Source organism: Protomyctophum parallelum (genome assembly GCF_964188405.1).
Source record: "Protomyctophum parallelum genome assembly, chromosome: 16".
Lineage (NCBI taxonomy): Eukaryota > Metazoa > Chordata > Actinopteri > Myctophiformes > Myctophidae > Protomyctophum > Protomyctophum parallelum.
Genome location: NC_139711.1, coordinates 30,435,557 through 30,454,313, shown reverse-complemented (window position 1 = coordinate 30,454,313; position 18,757 = coordinate 30,435,557). Strand labels below are relative to the sequence as shown.

At 40.9% G+C, this 18,757-nt stretch overlaps 1 protein-coding gene across 3 annotated transcripts in view; it reads right to left on the bottom strand.

Annotated features, from left to right (window-relative positions):
* Positions 1 to 6,174: 6,174 nt before the first annotated feature.
* The window catches only part of slc7a2 (solute carrier family 7 member 2), a 30,332-nt gene continuing 17,749 nt past the window's right edge, over positions 6,175 to 18,757 (bottom strand). For 2 of the 3 annotated variants that reach the window (XM_083786431.1, XM_083786430.1), the window contains 7 exons: positions 17,862 to 18,084; positions 16,318 to 16,457; positions 11,924 to 12,026; positions 8,996 to 9,204; positions 7,562 to 7,728; positions 6,622 to 6,730; positions 6,175 to 6,357 (listed from right to left, as the gene is read on the bottom strand). In XM_083786431.1, the coding sequence (XP_083642557.1) occupies positions 6,176 to 6,357; positions 6,622 to 6,730; positions 7,562 to 7,728; positions 8,996 to 9,204; positions 11,924 to 12,026; positions 16,318 to 16,457; positions 17,862 to 18,084 (1,133 nt within the window). In that variant the 3' untranslated portion in view covers position 6,175. Of the gene's footprint in view, positions 6,358 to 6,621; positions 6,731 to 7,561; positions 7,729 to 8,995; positions 9,205 to 11,923; positions 12,027 to 15,711; positions 15,849 to 16,317; positions 16,458 to 17,861; positions 18,085 to 18,757 lie in introns of all 3 variants that reach the window. The other variant, XM_083786432.1, reaches the window with a different exon arrangement.

The window sequence follows — 18,757 nt, the reverse complement described above, 5'->3', positions numbered from 1 at the left end:
AGGCCTAAATTAATCAGAAAGCAGACAAACTGACACTGACTTAAAAGGTGGGATTGTATGATGGCCCCTAGGGGTTATTCACATCACATGCACACTAAACGTCAGGTGACAACTTTGGTCATCATTTGATTTGATTTGACTGAATGAATCAATAAATGCATAGCCTACATACATATAATATGTCAGTGTCAAAAATATTGATAAAAATGTAGACCTACATGACAAGCCTGCATGTGATGCATGGGGATGTTTATACAGGCTACTGTACAGCCTACATGCATTATATGATTAATGTGTGTGTGTGTGTGTGTAATACTTACACACTACTACTACTACTACACACACACACCCTACACAAAACATAAAAAACAGGTAGGCACTGAAGCACATTACACTAGGAGGAAACAAACAGAAGCTATAGGATTTTATTTATTTTTTCAAGAACAATATTCTGCTTCAACCATCTCCATCTCCAGAAAAAAAGAAAAATGCATCACTGACAATATCTGTAATTCTTAGGCGCACACTGATCAATGTGGTCCAAAATGAGCATCCTTGATGTGCACTTGTGCAGACATGTGTTTGTGCAAGAAAAAGCTCAAACAATAAAAAGGCCATAATGAAAAAAAACTCTGATGGCTGCAAAATAATGGATAAAGGCCAATATTTGTTTCTCCTTTACAAAGTAGTTAGGCCTATATGAAGTCTTGTCATGCATCAAATTGTGTAGGCTAATGCTCTATAAGAAAAATGCAGGCTATGATATCATATCTGTTCTGTTCATTCTGTTGCAGCAGCATCATACAGTGTGGTGCACAGTGGTTTGCGTTGCTGTTGAATCCAATTAAGGACACTAATCGCTAATCGGACCAGACTCAAGACACCTGTGTGCACATTTAAACCTTAATGACACGCGCTGATACTTCAAACGTAACGTTCTTTAAAGCTTAAATGACTTCGGATTTAAGGACCTGCAACATTGTTGCAGTTTGGGTCTGTCTGACATTCTGACACAGTCACCCAGGTGGTGTCAATGTCATCAGAGGAAAGGTCGTGTCTTTAAGTGTCTTTAACACACACACACACACACACACACACACACACACACACACACACACACACACACATCATTTCTGCATCTCTTAGGGCCCATTTAACCATATAATGCATTTGGATGGCAAAAATGGCAGATCTGCAAGTTCAGTGTCTTGAATGAGATGTGCTGTGAGTTTGCATATCTGCTATTTTCCAGCATAGGACCGTTGCACAGTAAAGTATAAACAAGGCTTTAGGATTTACAAGTCGTTTTTAGAATCCTCCTCCTCAGGAGACAGGAGCATATCCACCGTTAATCCACGGATATCCCAAGCCGTGCATATCCAAGGATATCGATCCCAAGCCGTGCATATCCACAGATATCCCAAAGAAAACAGGTAAGGGAAGATGAGATGAGAAATCTGCACGGCGTAGCACCTATGGTAATTATAAAAGCCTAACTTAATGCTGCTGCACTTTAATATAATGCATATTACGCATATTGACAGTAACATCCAACATCCTGACTTCTGAGACTGCATTTAGCAGTTTAGATCTGCAGCAGCTCCATCATCCGTACAGAATAGATAGACACAGACAGACAACAACTCACTTTGTTTTATGTTTTAGACGCTCTGGCGTGAGATGGAAATGTCTTTTGATTGTGTGTGGCACCATCTAGTGGCTGCCTTCCTCTTCCGTTGCCATCGATGCCCTGAAAACAAAACGCCTGCCCCAGGAGCTGTCTGTCAGTGTCAGTGATGGAAGTATACTCATATAGTTTTACTTATAACCCTACGGGTTCTTAACAAAGCTTCTGGTTGATTTAATGCATATAGGACCTAGACCAGTCAAGAGTTTGGACACACCTTCCATTCAATGGTTAATAATTAATTTTCCAATGTGATCAATGTTTTATTTTGTCTTTTTTGAGGGTCTAGAATAGATTATTAGCCTACTGAACACATTGAAGCAAGTACACATAATAATGTAGTCTAAACAAAAGAATGTTAAACAAACCAGAATAATTGTATTAAAATACAGTAATAAACATAAAATTTCTCAAGAATAACCATAATTGAATCCCACTGGCCAGCCCACATCCCTACTACACTCCTTTATCAGCAAAAAAAATAATAAAAAAATAAGTAAGCCAGACAGTTACTGCAAAATACATTTATTAGTTACAATGTTAATACAGTGCTACTAGTATTCCTAGTAGTAATAATATGCTATTTCATCACAGCTACGTATGTGCACTATAAAAGCACAGTTTACATCCCATAATATAGTTCTGTAGACACAGCTAAATGCTCTATGCACGCTAGTGTGAATGTTCTTTAATTTAAAAAAAAAACAGTGGTTCTCAAATATTTTCATGTCAAGGACACCCACATTATTAATGTATTTGGCTATGGACCCCCATCTGAAACTATTTTGTGCCAGGGAGTCAGGGACACCCATAACACAAGATTTTGTGTTGGTTCACAAATATTCAAAATTTTCCACATTATGTTCCCAAATATTTCAAATGTTATACATTTAAAAATAATAGTAATAGCGCGTAGATTGGCTATTTTAGCCAATGTGTTAAAGTAGTTAAACTGATTTGAGTGCTACATTAACTAATTTAGCCGAGATACCCCACACCCCTGGGGGTCCCCGGGGCCAGCTTTGAGAACCACCGCTTTTAAACAATACTCATTGAGACAAATCTCCACGTTTTGTTCCAGTTACTGTTTTAGTCCACCCAAATCCTATCAAGATTTAATTGATCAACCTCATCGATCGCCTATCAATATCCCGCAGTCTCAACATTGTATCTTTGAACCACTTGAGCCCCAGCATGTCTATTCTGGGGTGAACTTTTGCCAAAAATAGCAGACCGGCTATGTGATGTAAATCGGCTATTGTTGGCGAAGAGATTTGGTGAGGAAGAAAGCGGTCTAAGTACAGTTGAAAATCCTGTTCTCTAGACTAGAGGGTTTCAGTGGTGAGGATTATAGAGATGGACATGGAGTCATCAAAACTTCTAAAGGGTTTAATGGTTTTCATGACAAGGACCCCTAAATTGATACATAGTCGTCCACGGACACACACCTGAAAATATTTGGTGCCAAGGTCCCCCTTAAGAGGAGACGTCTTAGTTGTTAAGGGGTGCTAGCCCCTCCTCTGTCTAGCTTTGAGGGTTTGTTTAAACACTAACATTGTCCATAGAAGACAAAAGTGAGGACGCAAGTTGTAATTGGCTGGAATGAGATGATGTATGATGATAAGAGCGCTCCTCACTTCACACAGGTGTGTTTTTTGGATTAGATTAAAGCTCTACTATGTAACTTTGTTTAGTGAATACAATGTTATTTTGTCCGATATGTTGCAGAGGTAGGACACAGACAATGTTTTGCAAGTACAAGTAGTTTCAACTTATCTCAAGTCAAGAGAGGGCTCAAGTCAAGTTAAGTCACGAGTCATAGGCGTTGCAGTCCAAGTCGAGTCAAAGTATTTTTTTTAGTAAGTCTATAGTCAAATTTGTCACTTGTGTGTATCAAATGGGGGTCTGTGGACTAATGCACGCATATCAAACTGCGGTCCTTGAAATTAAAGCGGTTGAGAAAAAGAGAGAGGGTCGGGTTCACTAGCTCATAGGTATGAAAGTAGTCAGCTCTGACGCTTCCACCAGTTATGAAACAACATTACAGTTATAAAACATATCCTTTGGGATATCTGCTGTACTTTACGTCAGCGGTCACAACCTATTCTGCATCAAAATCTCAAGTGTTTGCGGCCCACTAAACACGCATGTTGTAATGATCAATCAATCGATTGGTTGGGAACAACAAGAGGTTGGGAACCACTGCTGTTAAGTAGACCTGGAAGGTACACAGACTGGAGACAACATTTAATACTTACACACTACTACTACTCCACAAATGTCATTTTCACTTGAAATTAAAACTGTACAGTTAATAAACATATTAGGTTTAGAGACTTTGCAGACAGTTCATGTAATGTTCTGTCTGTAATTGCAGAAGAGCGCATAAAACAATATGCTAGACCAAGCCAAATGTACAGTCTGTCAGTTTGTTGTACTCAAGTAGAAAATAGAGAAAGAGAAAAATACTTTTGGTATGGAAAGTTAAGTATCAAACAATACACAAATACTGATTGTAACAGCTAATGTGGATAAAATACATCAAAGCACATGTATGCTGAGAGCACAGTAATGATACGGACCTGTGTAGACAACACTGAATATCGTAAATATTAATATATATACAGTATATACTGTAATCATGTACACAAACCTATTGATGGCACTTTTCATCTGCACTCTACATTTTGACTTTTATGTGTAAACAACTTACAGCAGTGGTGGACAGTAACTAAGTACATTTACTTGAGTACTGTACTTAAATAAATTCTTTGAGTAAATGTACTTTTGTGAGTAGCTATTTGTTTTATGTTTGGAAACTTATGACTATACTTATATGCCTATACTTATGGCAACTACATTTCAACGACAAATATTGTACTTTTGACTACACTACATGTCTAGGAACGGACCCAAACCTAAAAAATACATTGTGAATTAACCACTTATAGGCACTAAAAAGGTGAAAATAGCCGATCTACACGCTCACCACGCATCGTGAACTTTACTAAAACAAATTCCTTAGAAAAAGCGGGTGCATCTACCTTGACATAGTAAGTGACCCCCCTCCCCTAACGCAGGCTGGTTAATTAGTTAATTAAGTGTCATGATTGAACTCTGTGCTTATTACTGTACGTGAGAGAATGTTACAAATAAGTGCTTTCCCAGCTAATAACATTATAATACAAGCATAGTATATAAAAAGAACATTTCTCCATTCAGTAAAATGCCGAACCTTTGAAAGGATAATGCAGATTTCAAATGTGGTATGCTAACTATTAACCCACCTAAAAGGAAAAGGAAAACAAAAACAGGCTTATAAGGACAAAATAAATGAACCCGGAAAAGACAAATTCAATCACAACAAACCACCTTAGAAGAAAGCTTTTCCACAGTCATTTGTCCAGTGTGTTACCTGTCTGATTACATCACTGTCCGATGTGATGTCATCACTGTCCAGTGTGATACCTGTTTTTGTGTAACCTGGCATCATCAGGCTCTCCACACGGGCGGGAGCCTGGTTTTCATTCAGAACGGGCTGGCCTGTGTGTGTGTGAGTGTTCTAGAAAGTGGTTCTGGTTGCTGCCACCTCGTTTTTAATCCTCCACCTGATTGCCGAATGGATTCGTCTAGTCTCGCGAGTCGCACTACTAGTCGGAAATAAAACATGGGCTGCTATACCAAACGATTACTATAGTACTATACCATTATTAAACGAAACGATTATACTGATTATGACGCCAGATCTGGCTGAGGAGAATCAGGGAGGAGCACAGGCACATCACTCGCTTTGTTTCCACCCTAGTTTCTGCCTGCCTGGTGACGCACAGTTATCTGCTCTAGAACAGATCAGAAAACAGACTTGTGTTTGTAAACATCACTACTGTCCGGTGTGATGTCATTACTGTCCGGTGTGATGTCATCACCGCCCACGTGTCCTACACACTGGACCACCTCGTTACATCTTCATGATGACCACTGGTCCAGAATACTGACGCGCCCATTTGGCTAGAGAATGGCCAACTGTGTCTATGACTATAGTGTATGTGAGGGGGTTAGTAAACAGTCATATAGCACTGTGTGTCCACAAGGTGGCCTCTTTATAGCTCTTTTCCACTATGAAGGGTTAACCCAGGCCAGAACCTTCCGGAACCTGTGACGTTCTGTAGAAGAAAAAAAAAAGAAAGCGGAAAAGGCTGATCTACAAGCTCACTTTACATCGTGTTGTGACATGTTATGATGTTTTCAGCTTGTAGATCGCTGGTATAAGTATAAGTTCAGAGTTCTGGGTTCCCAGAACTCAAGGTTAGTACCACCTCCTGAGCAGGGCCAAAATTTGGTTCTGAGAACCATATCTGAAACCCAGCCGTAGCGTCAGGTCAGGGAAACACATCCTGAATCCGTGGAATAAGTTGCTCAACACGGTTCACTTAGTTCTTGTAGTCGGAAAAAATAAACCTCGAGTCTCAGGGTGAATCCCAGGCTCCTTTAACACTGGCTGGTCTTTTCTGGGCAGGTGAATCGGTCCTGGACTGCACCACCCTGCTTCTCCCTGCTGGGGTCACTCTTTTCCTTGGTGGTGCTTTTCTTGCTTTTCTTGACGGGACTCTGCAGGTGGCGCTGTCGTTCCACGCTGTGCCACATGCCATATCCGAAATAGATCAGGAAGCCTGATGGATGAGAGAACTGTTACTATATACCATCAATATCTAAGACAATTAACAACGTAACTGAAACTGAACATTTAACCACTATAACAGTGTCTGTCTGTGTGTCTGTCTGTTAGCAAGGCGGCTGCTCTGAAGATTATCACAGTCTTTTAGCCCAGTGGTTCTCAAATATATTCACGCCAAAGAAAGGACCCCCGTTAGCGATGCTATGCAACATAGGTCATCATGAGCGGGGTTAGAACCGACCATTGCCAGTCCACTCACCCACTGCCATCCACACAGAGAAGCGTATCCAGGTGTCTCCACTGAGTTGCACCATCAGGTAAATGTTGACAAAGATACTCAGGATGGGCAGGTACGGTAGGAGGGGAACCTGTGGGTGGATGTTTGGAAAAAGATATTATGATTACATCAACGATATGACAATATAAATATCAAGATATTAGCACTAGAAGAGCACCTCCAACAACTGTGATTGTGTTATCTAGATTGTATTAACAATATTCTACCATAGAGTTGTGTTATTTATATTGTATTAACATAGTCTACAGAGATTTGTTAAACTAGATATGAGTGAAGGTCTCTGTCAAGGAGGGTGGCCTACTGGCCTACCCAAGACTGGCAGACTATGCAAGTCAGTGATAGCCAATTGGATAATTGGATAATATGGAATATCTGACTGATACATCTAGATCACATGATTGCAGAAGGTTTGGGCAAAATCTGTAGGAGTATTAGCAAAAAGTATTTTTTTAAAGAAAATGAAAAATAGCTCAAGCGGAAATGGACGTGGCATATGGGAGTTGTCACGAAAGCAATCCAGGTGTCTTTTTTTTTAATCATACGACCAAGAGTTACAGGCCAAAATGTAAATCGGCCTGTTAAGCCAGTGAGGCTGATTTTAATTTAGGGCAGAGGTTCTTCATTGGCCTACTGGGAGCGTGGTGACAACAGTACCAGAGATTAGCTGTTCACAAACACACTGACACACACATGGGCGGTCTGACAGGAGCGAAAACATTTATGGCCATGGCAGAGACAGAGACAAAAACCTGTGTTGCATCGTGACACGTATTAGGTTTTTGTCTCTGTTTAAGCTTTGAGCGCCTATTTTCACTAGTTTGAAAATAAACTAAAGTTGAATAAACCGAAGAGCATCATATTACACATTGAGACAGTAGCAGTACAGGAAGCCAGTACGCACCATGAAGGAGACCTTCTTGCTGGTCTGAGGCTGCCTGCAGATGAGGGCAATACAGCCGCAGAAGATGATCACACACACCGCCAACGCTGCCAGGATCCACACCTCCAGACCCAGGATACAGTAAGGATGGTATGTGGTCAGATAACTGATCACACACACCGCTGTCACTGTGGAAGGTTACAATACATAATACAGTATGTTACATCAAAGGACACGTTTGTACTTTGTAGATTGGCTATTTTAGCTATTTCTCAACCTTTTCTGGATCATTCAGGGTCCACTTGAAAATCTTTTTTGCTGCCGTGTTAAGTGGCCAGATGCAGTGGCGTGCACATAGAGCACCCCTGCCCTTTTCCCTCTGGACAAATGTAAAAGGGCACACCAGTGTAGTGTACACTGGTGGACCATGGTGACATTGATACATTTTGATAAAAAGCTTCTAATTATTTAGGCCCAACATCTATAAATCTCACACTATTAAGGCAACCAGCCGGTTCCACGCGCTGCACAAGGTGCCCTTTTTTCACCTGAGCACCTGCCCCTCTAAATCTGTGCACGCCACTGGCCAGATGGATGCCTGGGCATGTTTATCTTAATGATCGATCAATCCATTGTGTTCCTTCTTAGATCAATGGAAATAATGCAGCATCACAAAGAAAACTGCTTTGGTCAAGGTTTAAAATAAATAATACAGTCTCTTATTATATTTCTTATATTAATGTTATATTATCGATAAATCTTTGTATTTTGCCAATTATTTGAGGGCCCACTTGCAATACTCTCGTGGCCCACAGCACAGGTTGAGAACCACTGGTGTAGAGTGAAAAAGGGGGCCTAGTATAGAGACCTGGGGGAGTCAATTAAGTATAATAGTATTTCAACGGTTAACTACTAAAGCCCAGCATCCCTATTGTGGGGAAAGCTTTCATGAAAAATAGAAGATCGACAAGCTCACAATGTGTTGTGTTGCAAACTTGTGACGCATATAGAGTTGGGAACCTTTAGGATTTTAACGATTCTGGTTCCTTAACGATGTCCTCTTAACGGTTCCCTAAACGATTCCTATAGGGGGTTCCAATGGACCCTTACAGGTATGTAACTGAGACACTGTACACTCTCAGAGAGAAATTAAGATGTTTGAGAACCACTGGTATAGTAATTGTATAGCAGACGTCCACATACCGGCTCTGACATTGTGATGAAAAATGGTTCTAAAAACGGTTCAAAATACAATGGAACCGATTCTGGTTCTTCAATCTCAGAACCAGGTCTGAAATAAATCCGGTTCCAGGTCCCAACCCTAATTGTGAGCTTGCCAATGGGCTATATGTGACAAAAGCTTTCCCCATAATAGCCCTGAGGGACTCTAGCAGGGACTCAAGCAGGGTTTATTTCTGTGGTTAAGGATGCTAGGAGATGATTGGTGTTGCGCACCCAGCACGCAGACGAGGTAGTTGACCAGTGAGGAGGAGTGTTCTGACGGCGCGAGAGGCGGGTTGAGGATGGACTGTAGGGCGGAGCCTCCGTCCTTCATCATATTGAGGTGCGACTCGGACTCGGTCAGGTCCGACTCGCCCACGCCAGACGCCAGGAAGTCCTTCTCTCCGTTGCAACTCGGCTTCTCAGCCCAATCGGGCTGATACCTGGAGGTTCATAATGTACACACTAAATTACTGTATATTCTTAGCGGTTATTTTATCGACTACTTTTTGGATAAATTGTTTAAAAAATATATATATATATATTAAGGAATCAATAAAGTATTTTATAATCAACAAAATCAGTTATTTTGATTAACCACTATTTAAGCCCTATTTAATAATTTGTTGCACAACACTTTTTTTTATTCTGATTGAGCTGTCATTCTGGATTCTGAATAAGTGGAATAATAGAGTCCATGTGAAAGCAGTCACACAGAGAGGTGCTGTTGAGCAGAGGTTAAACTGGGTCAGCTCATAAACATGTCAACAGGAACCTAAGCGGTGGTGCAGTTGGCTGTGGTCAGCAGTCAGAACAGACATGTGGGTCTATTTAGGTGGAGTAAATACAGGCATTAGTGCTGTGGAAAGCACCTCAGCCTTCGTACAAAGACAGCATTGAGCACCGTTACGTCACAAACATGATGTAATAGATAGAGCAACGCAATAAACTCATTGGTCCTCATTCACAATGGCGTTTACATTCATAACGTGACGTTACGTGAGCGGACAGGCATTTACGAGGATTCCCACATTACGTTGGAATTCATGGCCATCTCCGTGAACTTGCCGGTGACGTTGGTTGGTCGGAAACTCTGCACATAGCCGCGCCAGCTCTCATGGTAGTGTAAAGGCCATACGGCTTGCGTAGAAGGCTTTAGTCTTCATGCTGAATCAATAAAAAGTTCCCAAATCTCAGATAAAATATGTAGGCATGTGTCCCCAACATTGGTCAGCACACATGATATAGCCTATATAAAAGCCAAGTATCACTTGTATGCCTATATGCATGTATTCTAGAGGCAAGTTGGCCTAGAGTCCCTGTGAGGGCTGTGATCCCAGCCCCACAATGAGATAAGACTCCTTGGCTTGCTCACATTTGCATTCTACAACCTCTAGTATTGACATTTGCAATGATTATATTATATTATAATGCATAAAACACAATCAGTATTTGAAAATGGCTTGGTGACAATATGCACTGTTGCCCGCTCACTGTACTAATGTTCTGTTCTTTATTTAGTTCCTGAAATGGCAACATATGGGGCAGGGGGTGGAGTCAGCTCTGATGCAGAGGACCATACCAACATACTTGATTGAGAAGGGGGGAATTGGGAATTGTTTAGGGATTCCAGTTGGCTCTAATTGCTGTCCACCCCTCTGTGTATTTATTGGTTTGGTCCACCACTATATAAGTGTCATGTGTCATTTGAACAGGTCTGTTGGTTGAGTTCATTTCCTGTTTGGTTCCACATTATTTTCATTTAAGTTATTTTCATTTATGTTATGTTATGTTGACCTCAACGGCCCTACCACTTCAGTTGCTGAAACTTTTGTTAATTATTTGTTACTTTTGACATTAAAACAAACTGAGTTTCAAAACCTGTGTCATCCTTAAGCTTTGACTGCTTGGTCCCTCACAGTCCCATACAGAAACTGCCCCCGAGCCCGACACGTTTTTATTTATTAGGATATTTCTAGCATGCGCGATTCGCTGTTCACTCTCGGCATACAGTGCAACGCGCTTGTAGATCGGCTCTCCTATCTTCACGTAGGCCTAATGCCTTTGCTGCAAGCACCTATATCTGCCTCCATTTGCGTCGTGGTATTAATTTATAATGTATATTGATCACATGGATGCCACACACAGAATAGTTTAACTCTTACCATTTGGTGAGGAAACCAGCTGCGCAAATTGAGCCGGTGGGGATAGGCCTGCAGGCCCACCTCAATTAAACTCACTGGATTATAATTTCTTCAGACAAGAGGATCCCAGGCCTACGAGGTAGGCCTATAAATATTCACTTATGAATTCTGTATCTTTATCGCAAACCGACAGTGTCTTGAGGGCCCATGCCCCCCCTCCCTCTCTCTCTCTCAACATAAAAGCCCTAACTTATGAGGGCTTGTTTGTGGTCCTGCTCCTGTGTAGAATTATTAAATGAATAGAGTGCAGGCTATATTCATATACAGCAGTGACCGCGGCTGTGATTTCTTTCCAGCAATCATTTTTATTGTAATTTGTGAAGCCGCCCGCTAGTTACTGGAAAATATAATTATTTTGTTGTTCCACCGTCAGGGACCTCCATTTTGTTTGAGCTGCAAAGCCTTTTTTCATTTTTTTTGACAGACAAACTGTCACAGACAAAATCTCTGACAAACTGCTGTCTGCTGAGTCATGCTTGAAGCCTTTTATGGTGTGACATGTCACATGGGGCGTGGATCAATGCAAATGAGGTTGTCGGTTGATTTTCCGATCACTTGGCACCCACTCGCATTCACTATGACATACACCTGCGTACCTGTGGTACACACCACTCTTTGAATTGCACAGAGAAATTCTGTAGCTTCATTGTTCGGATGAATACGATATCATTACGCATTACTCAACACTGTGGCGTATTTCTCCTTTGTGAATAAGGACCATTGTGTCAATTCAGAAGCTCCTTCACTTCTTTTTTGACCTGTATAATTTAATCTCTTTAAAATGATGCAGTCATCCAAAGACCGGTGTCTAGTGTCTTCAGGCCAAGGACCCCTTAGCCGAGAGAAAGACAAAGCAGGGACCCGCACTACATATTTTCTAATATTGTGTTGCATATTATTTTTGAGGGCCACAGTCTATACTATAGAATGATCCCACACACAGGCTACATTGACCCACCTGAGAATGAGCACACACACAGCTACCAAGGAGTAGGCCAGCAGTGTTCCAATAGACATCATGTCCACCAGGGCTTTCAGGTCAAACAGGAAAGCCATAATAGCTGTAAGCAAGGAGGGAGAAAATGCAACGTTTAGCACACAACATAATTTTAAAAATCATTATTACAAGCATCAACACATTAAGGTCGCTGTCAGGGGAAAACCTTGTACGTCCAAAACTGTTACTTTCCAGGAAATGTAAAAAATAAGTTATTAAAGTTGTTAATTATTTTCTTTAGCTTTTAATTGGTTCAATATTTATAAAAACCCACAGACGCACTTAACCACTTTAAACCTGGTGTGGCTATTTTGGGCATGTCATTATGGGCAAAGATTATCCAAAGGTTTCTCTTTCAACTCTTTCAAAGTAGCGGAAATGGCCGATGTACAAGTTCACAAGGTGTTGACATGTTGTGAGCCTGTAAGATTGGCTATTTTCTCTACATTTATGTGACACTGTATAAAATATGGCCTTATTTCATGAAAAGCAAAAACATAAAAGATTAAATATGGAGGTAATGGTTTCTTCCAGACAGCAACGATATGGTAGACAATGCAAATATTATAGACGACGAGTCTGTGTTAAACCACATCACATAATTTCACAAATAACAGGCAATAGAATATAACATGAAATATATAATTTCATCTCACATATATGATGACACAACAATTATAATCAGAATTACCTTTTCTATTGATTATTGGTGTATCCACTGAAGTAGTGCCCATTCAAACTAAATGGATTCTTTTTCATTTGTATTATTAAATCATGATTAAGCTGGTGACAGATTATGAATCTTCTTGGTTAATGTGTGTTGTTTTCTTTATATAGTCGCCGTCGGGTGGAATTTGGAAACCTTGTGTCTTCACATTTCAAATGGGATTTTGTGGTTTTGTGGAAAATAACCAATCTACAAGCTCACAACACGTTGTATCATGGCACGTTGTAAGCTTGTAGCTTGCAGATGTCAGTGGGTTTAAAGCATATCGAACCAATGAACAGTATTTAAAACACGTTCTTTCTTTCCATTTCTTGGAAAGTAACGGTTTTGGACATACAAGATTTCTGCCCGGCATTGTCGATGTGTAAAACATGTAACATTGAGGTTACACTATGTCAGTGGATACACTGCGCACCAGGTGCACATTAGATTGCATACAGACAGACATGTTGTAACTCGTTATATAGTCAACAACACACACAAGAAAAACATTCCCAGGGTGTGATTATGAAAACTGTGTTTTCTATATCAACACCTGACAACCAGCACGCTTCAAACACTCACACCAGTCCTGTGTCCACTAGTGTAACAACCCTGTGGAGAGACCTCTCTAGTCCGGAGTCTTTCATCTCTTGGGACCCAAAAGGTACATTTTACTGTCTCTATCCGGGACCCAAACTTACAGAAATACCCAATTATTTAACCACTGATGCCCTAATTAAAAAAAAATAACATAGTGGAGGGGAAAAAGCAGATCTAAGGGCACAACATGTTGGACTTGTAGATAGAATTTTAACTATTTAAAAAGGTAAGTAGGCAACCCGGCCTGGAAGACCTCTGCTCTGAGGAGCAGAGGTTTTGCATTATAGTTTTGCATTCTGTTTCTGAAATTATTTTGAAATAATTGGTAAAAGTTTTTTTCTGTAAAATCATATGTATATTTGATCTACTGTATTTAGTAGGACGCACGCACGCACGCACGCACGCACGCACGCACGCACGCACGCACGCACACACACACACACACACACACACACACACACACACACACACACACACTGTCCAGGCTGTGTTCCTCCTGTTGTTAGCATCTGCTAACATCAAAGTGTGTATCTGACCGCAGCCTCTCCGGACCGGATGCCCTCAACACAGTGGGCACAGCGTGACCACATGATCCCACTAGCAAATGTTTCATCTTAGAGCTGGAGCGCAGAAACCTCTTATCTCCATATTCTAACTTTTTGTGTTTGTTTATAAATGAATGCTCTACTTGATCATACTACGGTGTCACAGGATAAAGTAATTCAAAGTAGCAGATCTATAAACTCAAAACATAGCACGAAGCAACATGTATTGAGATTGTCCATCTGCTACATTTGCTATTTTTGAATTTGATTCCTGAAAAGTAAAAGTATTGGACATACAAGGTTTCCACCTGAGAGAGATATGTTTTTCATTGTAATACCATGTAGCTTATATGTTTTTATCTTCAAAGGGCTACAGTATACAGCTCATTTCTCTTCACATAATATTGTCAGATAGTTCCTGATGTTAAAGTTGCTGAAAGTAATATGTTAAAAATAAGTGTTAAATAGCTCTTCATTCCCTTACTTAGTTAGTAATCATTGCCACTTCTCTGTATGTAATATAGATACAGTTTCAGACATGTGTGACATGTGTGTATGATGAACTATATTAACAGTTTGACTGTTTTTTACGATTAACCCGCATTTTAATCAACCCCCCTTCACTGCCGAGATTGTTGTATTACCTTTAGAGCATACGCTGAATTATTTGGGCTTTTAATCCGCGAAAATCCATCAAAAAAAGCTCCCGTGGTTTGTTATGATCTGTGTGTAGCATCCACCATCTTGGTGCATCCGGAAGACGCACACAAGATTGGTTTCAATGAGGCGTTGCATCCAATGCATTTCCATTGGCCTCAATTTCCCAGAAGCCCTAGCAGCCCACAGCATGTGACGATTTCCGGTTTTGTCATCACAGCGAAGGCATCCAGTCTCATACTACGCGACGAAGACGGATTTTCTTTTGATTCATTACATTACGGCGGATTAAACACATAAAACAAAAGGCGGGTATGTCCGATACGGCAGCGACATTAACCTGGAGTAATCCATTCAAGGCACGGAAACTGTTAATAAAAAATACAGAGATATGAGGTTTCTGCCCGATTGGGACAATTATGTAAAACAGACTTGATATCGGCGGCTTTGATTACAAGTTGTGTTGGAAACACTGTCACCAGGTTTGTCATGCAGTCACGTTCAGTCACACAACACCCGCCACCACAATGAGAAAAACACAGATGAAAGACAAAACCCAGGAGAATTAGAGACATAACCCTAGTACTGTACGACCATCTGTCACACGTAGCTCTTTTCGACTACGGGCGGTTAACGCGGAACCTTTCAAGAACCTGAAACGTCCCCGGAAACAGTGAAGTTCTGCGAGGGATTTTTGTTTACGTCTCAATTATAACCACAACCAGGTGGAATAGGTCATAATAAATGATGTCGCGACTAGAGATGTTCGGATACCAATGTGTAACAAAAACATCTAGGAATAAATAACAATCCCATTAATAATTGTAAAAGTGCAGCCACAATTTAGTAAAATAATGTCAACTGTACTGTGTACGAGTATAAAACAGTAGTGTAACATCAACGGAAGCACAAGTTAAACACAAAATAATTGATTACTGTAGGCTAACTTAAATATCATGTGATAAATTGTGGTATCAGAACGGCATAGAGTGGCATATACTCGCCGATACCGATAACAGCATCTTAGGCAGCATTGGCAGCCTTTCCGATACTGCCGTCAGCATCTGAGCAGGGCCCAAATTAGGTTCCGAGTACATAATTTGAAACAGAGCCGTATAGCCTGTGGAAACAAACCCAGAACCTGTGGAATGTGTTCCACGGCACGGTTCACTATAGTTCTTGTAGTCGAAAAGAGCATTTTGTTTGTGGAGTCCTGGCCTCGGTGCATGGGTTCTTACCCGCTGTGGTGCCAGCCACCATGGTGGCTGCCACGGGCGACTGCCGCTTACTCACTTTGGACATAAAAGTGAACACAATGCCATCTCTGGCCATGGCAAAGAGAATGCGGGGCAGAGGGAACATGGAGCCCAACAGGCTGGTGAAGAAGATGCAGGTTCAGCGTTAAAATAAATAAATAAAATACACTTCATGCCTAATGCTCTGTCTCATGACAGCATCGCGTATGCTGAAAATAGCAGATCTGCAAGCTGACAACGTGTCATGCATGTTACAGTTGTCAGCTTGTAGGTCTGCTATTTTCAGCATGCGACACCGACATGCGACAAAGTATGAATCGGGCTTTACACTGCATACCGACACAACTGTGAGAGAGCAAAGTACACAACATGTGACACATGAAATCCCTAAATTGACATAATAACCTCATAATTTTGACGAAATACGAAGATGGCTGTAGATCAAAACATGTCGGTGGAATAGCAACAACAGTCAGTAGCTGAACCGCGCTTGGTTGCACGGTAGACTTGTATCTTTCACAGTTGATTGGTGGACAAAGACAGAGCAGCAGTGATGTGATTGGACGTGTATACCCCCGCGTCTCTCACCTGCGACTACACCGGAGCTCATTGTAGCAATTAGTGGGGTCTTGGTCCTAGCATTGATTCGGGCTAAGCCATTGAAAAGAATCCCGTCCTGGGCCATAGCATAGATTACACGAGGCATGGGAAAAATGGAGCCCAGCAGACTGCATGAGACAGATACAGCAAACACATGCAGCACCCAGTTAGTCCAAAGCCCCCGAGGTACACAGTCACATCCGCGCACACACACACACACACACACACACACACACACACACACACACACACACACACACACACACACACACACACACACACACACACACACACACACACACACACAGGTATAATCAAAGTCAAGAGTGTCTTTCTTTTCTGTAGGCTGAATTCCCTCATAAGACCAAATATCACGTTCTCAACATAATAGTATTTGTTTTAGAAACATAATAATATTCTATATTTGGTTCAGTTTATTCAATTCTCTTGTCAATATGAAACCATGTATCTCCGAGAACTAACCCCAGACATAAACCTTCAGTTTACGTTTAAAGGGGAAAGAAAGAAAAAACAACATTTGAGCTTCCAGGTTTTCAGGTATCAACATATCGTTGATGTCGGGCAGAAACCTCTTCTATCCATATTTTAACTTTTTATGCTTTCCCCCCCTAAATTATTGCTCTACTTTATCATACAGCATTACACAGAAGTAGCAAAGATAGCGATCTACAAACATTTTTGGACATATTAGGTTTACACCCGACAGCAACAATATGCAGCAATAAGCAGCAGTATTTCACAACGGCCTACAAAATCATTGCAAATCCAGAAGGGAGATGTGTAATGTAAATATTAATACCATTAACCTGACCCCGGATCTGGCTGGTTAACTGATTACATTTTTGTGGTAAAACTGAATGAAACAGCAACCCTCCAGAGAAGAAAGACAGAATCACATCAAGCATGCTTTGAGACACTGCCAGCTTTGATTCTTTAAAGGCATTCATCATCCTCGTATTTATCATTTTATCATCATTTATCAAGCCGAGCAGATGTCTCAAAACAAAGACACTGAATCATTGCACCCACTGCTTCATGCAAGAGAAAATCAATCCAATGTGGAGAGATACAACAATGATATTCACTCACTGGTAGCAGCTCCTTCACAATTATCACCATTTCTTTGTGGACACATGCTTTAATATATTAATCTACTCATGTAAGACCCACAACCAATCCCATTGTCTCAATGCATTTTAATCACTTTCAACCAGGCGTCTTTATTTTGTGCATGCCATTATTATTATTGTTATTATTATTTATTGCAGATCCACAAGCTCACCGCATTGCGATGTGTTGTGAGCCTGTACATCTGCTATTTCGATTCGTGACTTGCCCAAAAATAGGGATGCCCTGTTGAAAGTGGTTCACCACTTAATGCCCCCCCCCCCCCCCCCCACAGAATATGAACGCTAATAAGGTTTAAGTGGTTAGATAATTATGAGCATTAATTCGAATTGTGGCAAGCAAGGGGACACGCAGATCTAATAGAACATGTGGATAGTTTTTACCTGGTCGACAGGGCACACAGTGAGCCCACGGCCACCACGTACTTGGCGGGCGACCAGCCCACGTACTCGAAGGCCATGGGCAGCGGGCTCTTCTCGTCCAGCAGGTAGTAGGGCATCATGAGCGTGAGCGCCGCCGACACACCAAAGTACGCCAGGAAACACACGGTCAGAGACACCACGATGCCGATGGGGATGGCCTTCTGCGGGTTCCTCACCTCTTCACCTGTTAACACCAAAGGTTATTAAAGTTTTATATTGTCGTTGGCGGAAATGTCCAAAACCCTTCCTTTTATTAATTACGATTATTTTGTATTATTTTTAAATAGTTAAAATAGCCCATGTACAAACTCACAACACGTCACACAGTGATGTGTTGTGAGCTACTTTGCAGCTATTTTCAGTACTTCTGTGCGACATTATGATGAAGTAGGGCATTCATTTACGAAATATATAAATGTTCTGCTATACGTTACGTTACGTTACGATACGTTTTATTTTGATTTCATTTTGATCTGTTTTCGTCTGTTTCTAACATGGGTTTTCTAGTTTAGTTTAACTTTTAGTTTTTGAAGAAGGTTTAGATTAAATGTAGTTTTTAATGGTTTTAATAATAAACTCACATTTTCCTACCAGTGACATCATCGGTAGACAGGTTTGGTCATTTCAAACAAGCGACTTAAAAAAAGTAACAATGGATCTATTTCAGCATGCTAACTTTCCCCCCCTCATAACATGATGTTATTGGTAGGCAGGTTTCTGAACGGTCCAGAGACACAACATAAATGGCGCCATCTTATAAATGAGTATTAGTGAAGGACCAAATATTTGAAGATAAAGTTGAAAATGCTCCTTTAATGTCATCTCATTGCGACCTGCAGAAACCCATGCATAACGCC